Source organism: Palaemon carinicauda, chromosome 4, assembly GCF_036898095.1.
Source record: "Palaemon carinicauda isolate YSFRI2023 chromosome 4, ASM3689809v2, whole genome shotgun sequence".
Taxonomy (NCBI): domain Eukaryota; kingdom Metazoa; phylum Arthropoda; class Malacostraca; order Decapoda; family Palaemonidae; genus Palaemon; species Palaemon carinicauda.
The window spans coordinates 185,297,009-185,311,971 of NC_090728.1; the positions used below are offsets into that span (position 1 = coordinate 185,297,009).

Genomic DNA, 14,963 nt, shown 5'->3' on the forward strand with positions numbered 1-14,963 from the left:
CATCCTTATTGAATCTTTAAGTAATAGATTGCAAAAAGAGTAGTTGTTGATGGACTCCATAATGACTCATGGAATATAGTTATCTAGTGTTCCTTAGCTTAAGTGTTATCAGCGCATTCGGTGCCGGTGTTTACAACACCCTAATATATGCTTTTATACAACCCTCAAACATATACTAATACATAATACTGTTGTATAATATCTGTTTTCTATGCAAGTTGTATCAATATTTTGTTTGCCGGTTGATTTCACACGCAAAATAAAAAATCAGCTAATAAATACCAGGAATAAAATAGGAATCACAGTAAATACTCCGATTAAAATGAAAACTTTAGTAAATACCCGTACTAAAATGTAAATCTTCGGTTATACTCGAGGAGGTTTAATACCTGGAGGTGCTCTAATCCCGGATTTGTGAAGCAGGCCCGCGGGTAGGGCACAATGCACTGTCGCCTGCGGCTTGACATCCCAAAGGACGGTATCTCACGGTGTTTCATAAAGTGTTGCCACCAGTAGCTCAGTTCAATTAGAATAACCGCTTAGTAAGGACACAAGCTCTCATTTTAATTCTTAAAGGATGCCTAGTTCGTGTTCTGCATATGGATACACTCTTAGACTTAGTAAAACCTTGAATCCTTAGGTTACATTTCATCGGTATGTATTCTGTAGGCTATAACTTTTGCAAATTTTTAAAAAATTTATTGATTATTCATTATTAATTATTATTAATAATAATTATTAATTATTATCATTTATTAATTATTACTAATTATTAATTATTAATTATCAAATTATTATCAAATTAATTATTACCAATTATCAATCATTATAAATTATTATCAATTATTATAAATTATTAATTATTATTATCATTAATTATTATTATTATTATTAGTATTAATTATTATTTTAATTATTATTGATTATTAATAATTATTAATAATAAACAATTATTACCCATTATTATTATCATTAATTATTATTAATTATTAATAACTATTTATTATTTATCAATTGTTATTAATTATTAATAATTAATAATAATAATTAATGATTAATAATAATAATTGATACTTAATAATTATTGTTGATTATAAATTATTATTATTATTATTATTATTATTATTATATTAGATAAGCTACAACCCTATTTGGGAAAGCAAAATGCTATTAGCAAAAAGGCTCCAAAAGGGAAAACTAGCCCAGTGAGGAAAGGAAATAAGGAAATAGATAACCGATATAAGAAGTAATGAAAAACTAAAATAAAATATTTTAAAAACATTAACAACATTAAAACAGATATTTCTTATATGAATTATAAAAGGACTTATGTAAGCATATTCAACATAGCCTGAAAACATTTGCTACGAGTTTGAACTTTTGAAGTACTACTGATTCAACTACCCGATTAGGAAGATCATTCCACAACGTGGTCACAGCTGGAATGAAACTTCTTGAGTGCTGTGTAGTATACTAAGCTGATTCATTTTAGTGGCCAGTGGTTAATTTCCTTTGATGAGTGTATCTTCCCGTCTTATATAATAATAATAATAATAATAATAATAATAATAATAATAATAATAATAATAATCTTTATTTCAGTAAAAGCCATATACAGAGTTACAATAAGGGTACAGTGATCTTACACTTTTGACATCGGTAAAAAAAAAAAAAAAAAAGAAGATAAGATATGCAATAATATCAGTGATATATTATAAACATCAATTAGCAGGTTGACCACAGAGTTCTAAGGTCTGGATAACAAACTCACAATAGAATTAACGCTTAGCTATGATGATAACATACATATCAGCAAACAAAAAGAGAGGGAGAAAGCAAAAAAAATGATTATTATTGCCTCGGGAGTTGACCGATTTGTTTCAAAGGCCAGTAGATAATTTTCCTTTTATCAGTGCACCTGCACGTCTTATATTATTCTGGTAATTGTTGCCTGTAGCTGTTTCCCAAAGCTCCTTGGCTGTTCAGTAAGATAAGCTTCTGTTCTCCTCTGTTTTGATCAGGGTTGTCAGGTTGGCCTTTTTCGGGCCAAAACCTCCAAATTTGGCCTTTATTCGTGCTAGATACCTGAATTTGGCCTTTTTTTCGTGCTAGATACCTGAATTTGGCCTTTTTTTCGTGCTAGATACCTGAATTTGGCCTTTTTTTCGTGCTAGATACCTGAATTTGGCCTTTTTGAAATTGTTTATCCTTAAATGCTATATTTTCGGCCTTTTTCTACTATTAGGTTGGCCTTTTAACGCTGCAGTTGATCAGACGTTGGCCTTTTCTCATTTGGAAAACCTGGCAACCCTGGCTTTGATGCCTCAGATATTGACAGATTCATTTCAGTGGCCACTATAGTCAATTTCTTTTAGCGATGCAGATTTGCACCGACTCGCAGCGGTGCCCTGATCGCTGATTGGTTGGACGAGATAATTCTAACCAATCAGCGATCAGGAAACTTTTCCGAGCTGAAAGGGCACCGCTGCGAGTCGGTGCAAATCTGCCTCGATAAAAGAAATGGACTATAGTTAAATTCCCTTTCATGAGTACATCTACTTATAATAATCTCATAATTGCTGCTTGTAGCAGTTCAATAAGATAAAATTCTAGATTCCCCTACCCACGGTCCAGATATCGGTCCAGAAATATAGACCTTGCCCCTACCAGGCCCTACCAGATTTGAGTGTTTCTATCGTGTCTTCGTTCCTTGAATTAATTTGAACTTTTATTTTCTGTACTGATAAAATATTTTGTAAATATACCAGTTTGTTAATATGGAATTTCAATTTCCTTATGATGAAAAGATGATAAAAGTCAGGATTTTTAAAGGTAAGGCTACGATGGTCATGAGATGGGAAAGGAGTGGGTCCTTTCTGCCATACACGGTAGGTGTATCCGCTGGCAAAGTGCCTTGGTTTCCCGGATTTGTATGGGGGAAAGTGACCAGTGGTATCTCCTTAAGTATTCCCATTCCCAAGGAGGTTTGCGATTGGCCCGAGTTCCTCATAAAATGGCTCTTGGCTCCTCCCACGATCAATTATTTGATGCAGTATAGGGAAGACAGGCGAGTAGCCTGAATTTCCGTGAGCATTTTCGCTTGTAAGTAGGGCGCGTTGGCAACAGATGGCGCTGATCAGTTCGGTCTTTGTTCACATCTGGATTTCCCATATAGTTTATCTATTTCCTTATCTCCGTTCCTCACTGAGCTATTTTCCCCTTTACAGCCCTTGGGCTTATAGCATCCTACTTTTCCAACTACGTTTGTAGCTTAACTAGTAATAATATAAAAAATAAAAATAATAATAATAATAATAATAATAGTAGTAGTAGTAGTAGTAATAATAATTAATAATAATAAATGAATAATAATAAATGAATAATAATAATAATAATCAATAATAATAAATCAATAATAATTAATAATAATAATAATTAATAATAATAAAAATTAATAATTGATAATTAATAAATAATAATAATGATAATAATAATAATAATAATTAATAAATAACAAATAACAATAATAATAATAATAATAATTAATTAATAATAATTAATATTGATTAATAATAATTGATAATTAATAATTATTAATTAATAATAATGATAATAATTAATAATAATAATAATCATAATTAGTAATAATTATTAATAAATTAATAATAATAATTAATAATAATATTAATAACTGATAATAATAATTAATTATAATATTAATTACTGATAATAATAATTAATAATATTAATTAATAATTATAATAATAACAATAATAATTAATAATAATAATAATCAATATTAATAATGATAATAATTAATAAAAATTGATAATAATAATAATTAATAATAATAATAATTAATAATAATAATAATTAATAAAAATAATAATAATTAATAAAAATAATTAATAATAATAATAATAATTAATAATAATAATTGGTAATTAATAATTGATAATAAATAATTAATTAATAATAATAATAATTAATAATAATAATTAATAATAATAAATATAGATAATAATTAATAATAATAATAATAATAATGATAATAATAAATAAATAATAATAGGAAAGGAATTAAACAGAATGTTGTGCCTGAGTGCAGAGCCATGGATAGAGACTGAATGTACTCTCAATCATACAGACGTTAAGGCATTCCCTAGGACTAGATAACAATGGTTTGATTTTGAAGTGTCCTTCAAGAAAAGCTTCTTACCTCATCTACAGTCTCTTCACCCTCTTCGGTGCTACTATAGTGTGAGGTCTACCGCCATATGTCGCCTACCCAGGTTGAGGGTGAGGTCTACCGCCATGTGTCGCCTACCCAGGTTGAGGGTGAGGTCTACCGCCATGTGTCGCCTACCCAGGTTGAGGGTGAGGTCTACCGCCATGTGTCGCCTACCCAGGTTGAGGGTGAGGTCTACCGCCATGTGTCGCCTACCCAGGTTGAGGGTGAGGTCTACCGCCATGTGTCGCCTACCCAGGTTGAGGGTGAGGTCTACCGCCATGTGTCGCCTACCCAGGTTGAGGGTGAGGTCTACCGCCATATGTCGCCTACCCAGGTTGAGGGTGAGGTCTACCGCCATATGTCGCCTACCCAGATTGAGGGTGAGGTCTACCGCCATATGTCGCCTACCCAGGTTGAGGGTGAGGTCTACCGCCATATGTCGCCTACCCAGGTTGAGGGGGAGGTCTACCGCCATATGTCGCCTACCCAGGTTGAGGGGGAGGTCTACCGCGTGACCAGCGTCCCACAGCTCCTAAATCAGTTTTTCCCTCGGCCTAAAAGAGATATCATCGATTGAGGGTACTAAAAATGTTGCTGAAGGTGTTTTATAGAAGAGTCATTCTAACAGAAGAAGCAGCACTCGCCTTTTTAAGAGAGCACAATCTCTTGGATACAGTTTAAGAAGCAGATCTATTTGTGTCATTCTTAGAAGATGTACGAAGTGTGTATCGCTAGAACAAATGTATGGAAATATATGATAACCTGTTTGATGTATGAAGAATGTATCACTAGAACAAATGTATGGAAATATATGATAACCTGTTTGATGTATGAAGAATGTATCACTAGAATAAATGTATGGAAATATATGATAACCTGTTTGATGCACGAAGAATGTATCGCTAGAATAAATGTATTGAAATATATGATAACATGTTTATTTTTACCTTTATTCCATTTTTTTTAATGTAATTAGAAATCCAATGATCTATTTAAGTCATTTCTAAGATATGTTTAAATTAAGTGTGTATTGCTTAAACAAATGTATGAAATATGTTTTATCTATGAGGGACGAATAATTCAGCAGTAGACCTCACGCTATGGTACTAACGGGAGGTAGATCTCACGCTATAGTGTGGTAGACCTCACGCTATAGTAGCACCAAGAATTTTTTTCTGGCCATCTTAGTGTTGTCAGGTGTAAGAGTAAAGAGGAGAATGTGTATGCGTAAGCAAAGGAAAAAATAGCCGTAACCAGAAAGGCCAAAGGAATTAATAATTTACTTCGTATGAATTACGCTTATCACTACTGCTGAATAATATTTAGGACTTTTTTTTTAATGCATTTTTATAGAAAAAAAAACATACCTACAGTAGTATACTATTGCCAAGGGGTTAAATTCCATAGTTAGTTATACAGGTTCAGTTTCTGGGGTGAGGCATAGTCTTTGCAACGGCGCCTCCAAAGTTTATCTTAGAACTCTGTGGTCAACCTGCTAATTAATGTTTATGATATATCACTGTTATTATTGCATATCTCATCTTTTTTTTTTTACCGATGTCAAAAGTGTAAGATCACTGTACCCTTATTGTAACTCTGTATATGGCTTTTGCTGAAATAAAGATTATTATTATTATTATTATTATTATTATCTTCTTGTACGGTTTGTCTTTTCCTCCACATCAGGTTTAATACTTCTTTTGTCTTTTCTATAGTTATACGTCCGTGGAAGGTTTTATTGAATTTTAGTTGGGCGCGTTGTCAACAGATGGCGCGAGACCGAGAGCTAAGCCGCACGGTATTTTGTAGAGGAGCTTTCCGGTCTTCCCTCTACTATCTTTCTTACCGTGGCTCCACCCACCTGCGCTGTAAACACCTCCCCTTTGGATCAGGGGATGGCCGCTCACGTAAATTATGAAACATACAAAAATGGAGAGCACTCACGGTAATTATACCAGGTGCCCACATATTCTATGCCGAGTGTTGTACAAAAAAAAAAGGGAAATGATGAATTTATTCAGGGCCTGAGAGACATCTACGACTGACTATACTCTCTAGCCCGAGCAAGCGTTTATGTCCTACCTAAATCTTCAACTGAAGTCCATAATTATCTATTTATTTATGTAACATGTGTTACTTAAGGCCTAAGTTTTATATCCAATTCAATTAATTTAACGAGGCTGAACGAGACGTAATTTCCTGTCACAATTTTTTTTTTATTTCTACAGAAGGTACATAAAATTAATAATGTGATCGTAAGGAAAGTTAAATCTGAAGAAAGAACAATTGCTTTGAATGCAAAAATAGAATTCATACTTGTAACTCCGTTCTTATTCATGTTGCTTCTTTATATTCATTGGGGAATTTCATAAACTATTATTATTATTATTATTATTATTTCCTATGCTACAACCGTAGTTGGAAAAGAAGGATGCTACAAGCACAAGGACCCCAACGGGGAAAATAGCCCAGTGAGGGAAGGAAACCGAGAAAAATAAAAATTTTAAGAACAGTAACATTAAATTAAATATTTCCTATATAGACTATAAAAACTTTAACCAAACATGAGGGAGAGCAATTAGATTGAATAGTGTGCCCGAGTGTACCCTCAAGCAAGAGAACTAACCCAAGGTAGTGAAAGACCATGGCAGAGTGGCTATGTCACTTCCATAGACTAGAGAACAATGGTCTGATTCTGGAGTGTCCTTCTCCTAGAAGAGCTGCTTACCATAGCTAAGGAGTCTCTTCTACCTTTACTAAGAGGAAAGAGGCCACTGGACAAATACAGTGCAGTAGTTAACCCCTTTGGGTGAAGAAGAATTGTTAGTTAATCTCAGTGTTGTCAGGTGTATGAGAACAGAGGAGAATCTGTAATGAATAGGCCAGACTATTCGGTTTATGTGTAGGCAAAGGGAAAGTGAACCGTAATCAGAGAGAAGGATTCAATGCAGTACTGTCTGGCCAGTCAAGGCTCAATACCTCTCTAGAGGTATTATCTCAACGGGTGACTGGTGCCCTGGCTAACCTGCAACCTACAAGGAAACTTCAATATTAAATAAGTAAACTTCCTTCCCTACAACAAAATAACATAGTACTAAACAACAACGAAGAATTCATTATTTAATTTTTATTTTTATTTTTATTCATATTGCTTTTTCCTATCCATTCATTTGCATATTTCATCAAAGAATATAATAATTGTAATAAGAATTTTAATAATTTTGATAATAATAACAATAATAACGATAATGATAATAATTTGTTATTTTGTTATTTTACTAACAATTCTAGTAATATTATTATAATATTATAATAATTTAAATAATAATTGTAAAAATATTGATAAAAATAATAATTTTAATGATAATATTAATAATAATAATAATAATCATTATAATGAAAATAATAATAATAATAATAATAATAATCATCATAATCATGATAATAACAATAATAATAATAATATTTTAATAATGATCATAATAATTATTATAATAATCATAATAGCAATAATAATTATTATTATTATTAAAATTATTATTATTACTATTATTGAAATTATTATAATAATAATTATGATAATTATAATAATAATGATAATTATAATAATAATACTTTTAATAGTAAAAATAATAATTATAATAATATTAATAATAATAATATTAATAATTTCAATAATAATAATAATAATGATAATTTTAATAATAATAATTTTAATATTAATAATGATAATGATAATAATTTTAATAATAATAATAATAATAATAATAATAATAATAATAATAGATAATAAAAAAGTGCATCGTATCGTGAGGAACTTTCTAAACAGATCATTTTGAGTTAAAAAGAAAATAACTTTCAAATAACGACTTACTGCAACAGTTTCTCCACAAATGTCATCAAATATTTTATGTTTTAATAAATAAATAAGAAAAAGAATCTGAAAATCAATACAAATTTCTCCTACTAATCAAACCATTTAGCAGTAGTAGATAGAAAATGGTTTCATAATTATATACATACATACATACATACATATATATATATATATATATATATATATATATATATATATATATATATATATATATATATATATAATAATAATCTTTATTTCAGCAGAAGCCATATACAGAGTTACAATAAGGGTACAGTATATATATATATATATATATATATATATATATATATATATATATATATATATATATATATATATATATATATATATATATATACATATATATATATATATATATATATATATATATATATATATATATATATATTGACGATCTATCGCTGAGGCATGCGATGTATAAATTTGTCACTATGCTGGAGGAAGGATCAGAAAAACGAAATTCTTGGACTAGCGCTTTCGTATTTTCATACCTCTTCAGGTCCATTTGATACAAAGTTAAGAACAGGATCAAAGTCGCCTTTACGACAGCAGTAAACAAGAAATAATACAATAACATAAAAAATTAGTACACAACTAGTTTAAAATTATAGTTAGTTTAAAAATCAGTGAGTTTAAAAATTACCGCTAGTTTAAAAAAGACAATTGTTTAAATACATTGTTTATAAGTAGTTCATCAAGTTTATACATTCCTGGGCTATTGTTGATCAATTTTACACGGTTTTTCTTTATGATACATGATTCTATGATATTGCGTTATGTTATGTCCTTACAATATGAAATTTCTTTTGCCCATTTCCAATTAATAGTGTGATTATGGTTATTCATATGCTGAAACAAACTACTTGTTTGGTTTCCTGTTCGAACATTATATTTGTGTTGTTTTAGTCTCGTTTCAAGGTCTTTACCACTTTGTCCTACATATCTTTTATTGCAATGATTACATGGGATTTCATAAACACATCTATTGCTTTGTACAGGTGAATTTCTAATTAACATATCCTTAAAGCACCCTTTTTAAAAATAACATTAACATTAAAAACTTTCATTAATCTAGGAATTGTCAAGAAATTATTGTGGAAGGGTAAGATGAGAAGGTTTTGCATATTAAAATCAGTTTTAGAGTCAGTTTCATAAAAAGTTTTCTTTGCTTTATAGAAAGCTGTGTCGATAAAATTCTCCGGGTATTGTAAATTACCTGCAATTTCCCGGATCTTCCCAAGCTCAGCTTCAAGGAATTGAGGGCAACTGACCCGCAGTGCCCTTAAAAACATAGATGAAAATACCATCATTTTTGTCCTGGGATGATGATTGGAGTAAAAATGAACGTATGAATCCACATTTGTCGGTTTTCTATAAACTGAGAATCTAAAACCTCTATCATTCCTTAAAATTAACACATCTAAAAAGGCCAACCTATTGTCTACTTCTATTTCAATTTTAAATTTTATAGTCGGTACTAAATTATTTATTGCTGTTAAAAACATGTTTTCATTTTTGTTGATGGGCCAAGCACAGAATATGTCGTCAACATACCTTACCCACAGGATGCCAATAGGTAGTATTCTTGGAAGGTATCTGGTTTCAAAAAATTCCATATATAAATTTTACTCAACAATGGTGACAGAGGGTTTTAATACGAGCTCATCGAGTGAAACTACAACGCAAGTTTTTACGCAAGTGCATGGAGGAACAAGTTATTCCGAGATCTCTGACAAATAGACGATTAAACCACTTAGCCACAACACCCTTCGAAGAATATCATCGGCTTATCCTAGGAAAATATCTCGAACTGGCACAAATAGAGGAAAAGGCAGCTTTTCAAGAACTTAGAAAACAGAAGACAATCATATTGAATATAATTCCAAATGACTGGGTAAATATCGTTTTCGATTTTTGTTACAACAAATTGCGATTAAAATATGCTAAAATAAGTAGAAAACACAACAACAAAATGAACAGGTTAATACAACAAAGTAAGTGACTACTGATGCTAATGACAATTTCGTTTGCAATATCTCCAATAAACCGTTGGACAATACTACCTCAGCAGCTTTGGGATATGGGATAAACTTTTCTGTTAAAGAAAATTTTGATTGGACTGATATCGGCAATGCATTTTGTAAATTGGAAAAATATGGTAACATTTCATTAGAGGAAATTAATACATGTAAGGGTATAGTATACGGTCTCTCAAGTAATAGTTTGCCCGCAAATGTTCCACTAAGATTTTTGAACGCCTATAAAAAGCTAAAGAAAGATGAAGATTTACACATTACGAGAGCAGATAAATCTAATACTTTAGTCATTAAGAATCGGACAGACTATGATAGCAAAATGTTAGAACTACTTTCAGATAGAGAAACCTATGAAGAAACAAGAAATAACTTATTAGATAAAACCAACGCTTTATTCAACAGAAATATCAAAACTATTTTAAAAGATTATAAAGAAATCTTACCCAGGTTTACAACTACTTGTCCAACTCTACCATATCTGTATGGAGTTGTTGAAACACATAAGCAAAATAATCCCGTGAGACCTATTATAAGTTCTGTGGGCTCCTGTACATATAGATTATCAAAGTGGCTAGTTAAAGAGTTGTCTCCTATGCTCGGAAATATTTCAGGTGTGTCTGTTGAGAACAATATTGATTTTATTAGCAAGTTGAGAAGGTTCAATTTTAATTATGATTTTAAGATGATAAGCTTTGACGTCAACTCCCTATTCACGAAGGTGCCAGTAGATGAACTACTAGAATTTCTCCAGGAAGAAATTGAAAAATATACTTTTTCTGTTGATTCTAACACCATGATAAAATTAATAAAACTATGTATTAAGGGTTGCAAATTTGTCTTTGGAAAGAAATATTATGAACAAAAATTTGGCATGGCAATGGGAAACCCTCTGTCACCATTGTTGAGTAATTTATATATGGAATTTTTCGAAACCAGATATTTAGCAAGTTCTATTGAGCCATCATTTATTAGTTGAATGACTTATTATTTATCAAATCTCTCCCTGAAGATTCTTTAATTGTTTGGCTTTCGAAAATAATCTTGATGGTATAGTGAGTTGTGGATTGGGGGGGGGGGAGGAGGTTGCTGAATTAATCGAAGTGTAGATTATTAATACAATTTTAAGTTTATTTGATTGTTTAGTGAGGGGAAGGGTAGGGAGAGCAGTGGCCCCTTGCAGTTCAATGTCTGCAGGAACAGATGTTGAGGTTGAACCTTCTGGTTGCTTTTTTGCAAGGTTTGGCTGACTCTTCGATATCAGAATCGGAATCACTAAGAATCCTTTTCCTGTTATCCTCATCTGTATCCATATCCTCATTAACTGTCATGGCTTTTGGAGGGCTGTTGTCCTTTTGATTACCAGATTTTAGCATTGCCGATAATTTTGTGGGCCAAATTGATGGCCTCTAAGGGGAATAATACCAGACGGAGTCCATTTGCTTTGTAGAAAGCATCAACCATAGATTGAAATATCCCAGGTTCGACTGCTTCACTCAGATTGGCCATGATTATTGCTGTGATTATTGCTGTATTCATTTTTGTTGATTGCTGGAGAGTAATGCTGTTGAAGTTAAGTTGATCAGAGGTGATTGATGTATTAGAGGCTGAGGCTTGAGCTAAAGACTCGTTTGGTTCCTAAGAGTCTTTGCCTGATTCTTTACCATTATTTTCCTTGTTGGGCATCTTGCTGCCACAGTTAGATGATCACCACAGCATGTGATGCACTTATGATTATTTTGATTGGTGAAGTCGGTCCAATGGTGGTCCAATTTTGTAAGTGGATGGTTTTGTGCAGTACTTTTTTCTATGGTCATATTTGCAGCATCTCATGTATTGAGATAGAGACACATAAACGTCCTGAGTTAGGCATTTAGAGGAGGAGGATTGACCTGAGATTCTAAGTCCTTCGGTAAGGCAGTCTATTACTATTTGATCTGTTTCCATTTGAACCTTAAAAGTAGATTTTGTTGAGGGCAGTTTGATTACTCGAGTTACTTTCACGCTTTTTTGCTGTTCAATTTCATGCTTTATTTCCTCTTCTGATTGGCTCTAAAGCAGGCCATACACGCAGGGGATTGTCACGCTGATTTGATCGCGATTGGTGCGTTCCTTATGCCGGGACCACACTAGCGACACTGTGGCGCCACAGCATCGTGTGGCGGGATGTGGTCTCCCATAGGTTTCCATTGTTTCCAAGTTTTGCCGCGCAAACTAGCGACTGTGGCTCTCTGTCGCTCATCCCCGCCACAGGCGTGGTGTGGCTTGGAAAACAATGGAAACCTATGGGAGACCACATCCCCACAAAACTATAAAGGCTCCATATATATATATATATATATATATATATATATATATATATATATATATATATATATATATATATATATATATATACAGTATATATATATATATATATATATATATATATATATATACAGTATATATATATACATACAGTATACGTATATACATATATATATATATATATATATATATATATATATATATATATACATGTATATCCTATTATAATACATGTACTGTATGTATATATATATATATATATATATATATATATATATATATATATATATATATATATCATAATACATGTACTGTATAATATATATATATATATATATATATATATATATATATATATATATATTATTATTATTATTATTACTTACTAAGCTACAACCCTAGTTGGAAAAGCAGTATGCTATAAGCCCTGGGGCTCCAACAGGGAAAATAGCTCAGTGAGGAAAGGAAAAAAGGAAAATAAAATATTCTAAGAAGAGTAACAACAATAAATATCTCCTGTATAAACTATAAAAAACTTTAACGAAACAAAAAGGAAGAGAAATAAGATAGGAGAGTGTGCTCGAGTGTACCCTCAAGCAAGAGAACTCTAACCCAAGACAGTGAAAGGCCATGGTACAGAGGCTATGGCACTACCCAAGACTAGAGAACAGTGGTTTGATTTTGGAGTGTCCTTCTCCTAGAAGAGCTGCTTACCATAGCTAAAGAGTCTCTTCTACCCTTACCAAGAGGAAAGTGGCACTGAACAATTACAGTGCAATAACCCCTTGGGTGATGAAGAATTGTTTGGTAATCTGTGTTGTCAGGTGTATGAGGATAGAGGAGAATATGTAAAAAATATGCCAGACTATTCAGTGTTTATGTAGGCAAAGGGAAAATGAACCGTAACCAGAGAGGAGGATCCAATGTAGTACTGTCTGGCCAGTCAAAAGACCCCATAACTCTCTAGCGGTAGTATCTCAACGGGTGGCTGGTGCCCAGGCCAACCTACTATATATATTATATATATATATATATATGTATATATATATATATATATATATATATATATATATATATATATATATATATAACTATGTAATATATATGTTTTCTTTTTATTCAGAAAGAATCTTAATGATGAATCGTTATATCATTCGAAAAAAAAAGAAGAACAAAGAAACAGGTGGACAATCAACTGAAACAAATAGATGTGAAAATGCATCTTCCACGAACGTTGTTAAGGATAAAAAATAACCTTGGCAAGCAAACGTTCACTTCTTTCGAGACATCACATAAGAAGATGAAACTAACAAGACATTACAATGAGGAATATTTACAATGTGGTTTTACGAAATGGGTGGATTCTGACGGAAACGACAGGCCACAGTGCTCAATATGCAAGGATATTCTTGATAGTGAGAGTTTGAAACCTTAAAAACTAAAACGACACTTTGAAAAACAACACAATGAACTTTCAAATAAGCCCGTGGAATGTTTCCAAAGAAAGGAAAAATATTTACAGTCATCAGTAAAAGTTCTTTGTCAATTTACAACTGTTAATGACAGAGCCTTAGTGTCATCATATTAATTGCATATCGTGCAGCTAAAGAGAAACTGCCCCACACATTAGCTGAAAAGGTTATTCTTCCTTCATGTTCGGATAATGTGTGTTCTATGTTTGAAGGAAAATCTGCTGAAAAATTAACAGTAGTACCTGTCAGTGACAATGCAATATCACGCAGAATTTGTGAAATTTCAGAGCATTTAGAAGAAATGCTTATTGTAAGACTTCAGTCCGGTATAGATTTCGTAATACAGCTACACGAAAGCACTGATATTGCAAATTGTGCTACACAGCCGGTGATGAAGTGAGGGACAGAGGTAGATGGAGAGCGCTGGCCAGAAACATCGACCCTATATGAAAGTGGGAAAAGATGCAGACAAAGAAGAAGCTACAGTTTTGGTTCGTCAGATATGTGTGACAAAATATGTTATGCTGTCTAAATTTGACATAGTACACAACTGGTGCAAATATATTTGCTGCATTGGAAGAATGTCTTGTTGGTAAGCATAAATTTAACCTGAAAAACTGCAGAGGGATTACAAGTAATTGAGCAGCGAATATGACCGGGAAGAATAGCGGTGTTATTAAAAGATTTTTAAATGGAGCCGATAACATTGCAGTTTGGAATAACTATTTTATCATACACAGAGAAGCTCTGGTATCAAAGGGACTTTCCGAGAATCTCAAGGAACTGTTGAAAAGTGCAGTTAAAATGGCAAACTTTATAAAAGGAAGCTCACTTAACAGTAGAATATTAGAAATTTTCTGTTCAGAGATTGGAGCCAAATACATTCGCTTACAGTTACAGTGTCACAGAGAAGTTCGTTGGCTGTCACGAGGCAAGGTACCTACCAGGGTTATAAGTACCAGGAACCAGAATCAATACAGATACTGACTCAGCCAGGGTCTACCTCAGCTGAGCTTCGC

The 14,963-nt window shown here is 32.0% G+C and overlaps 1 protein-coding gene across 1 annotated transcript in view; it reads left to right on the forward strand.

Moving 5' to 3' along the window:
• LOC137639780 (zinc finger BED domain-containing protein 5-like) overlaps positions 1-14,344 on the forward strand; it is a 20,773-nt gene extending 6,429 nt beyond the window's left edge. The window contains exon 2 of the mRNA XM_068372025.1: positions 14,076-14,344. Within this exon, the coding sequence (XP_068228126.1) occupies positions 14,076-14,344 (269 nt within the window). The remainder of the gene's footprint in view (positions 1-14,075) is intronic.
• Positions 14,345-14,963: the final 619 nt, after the last annotated feature.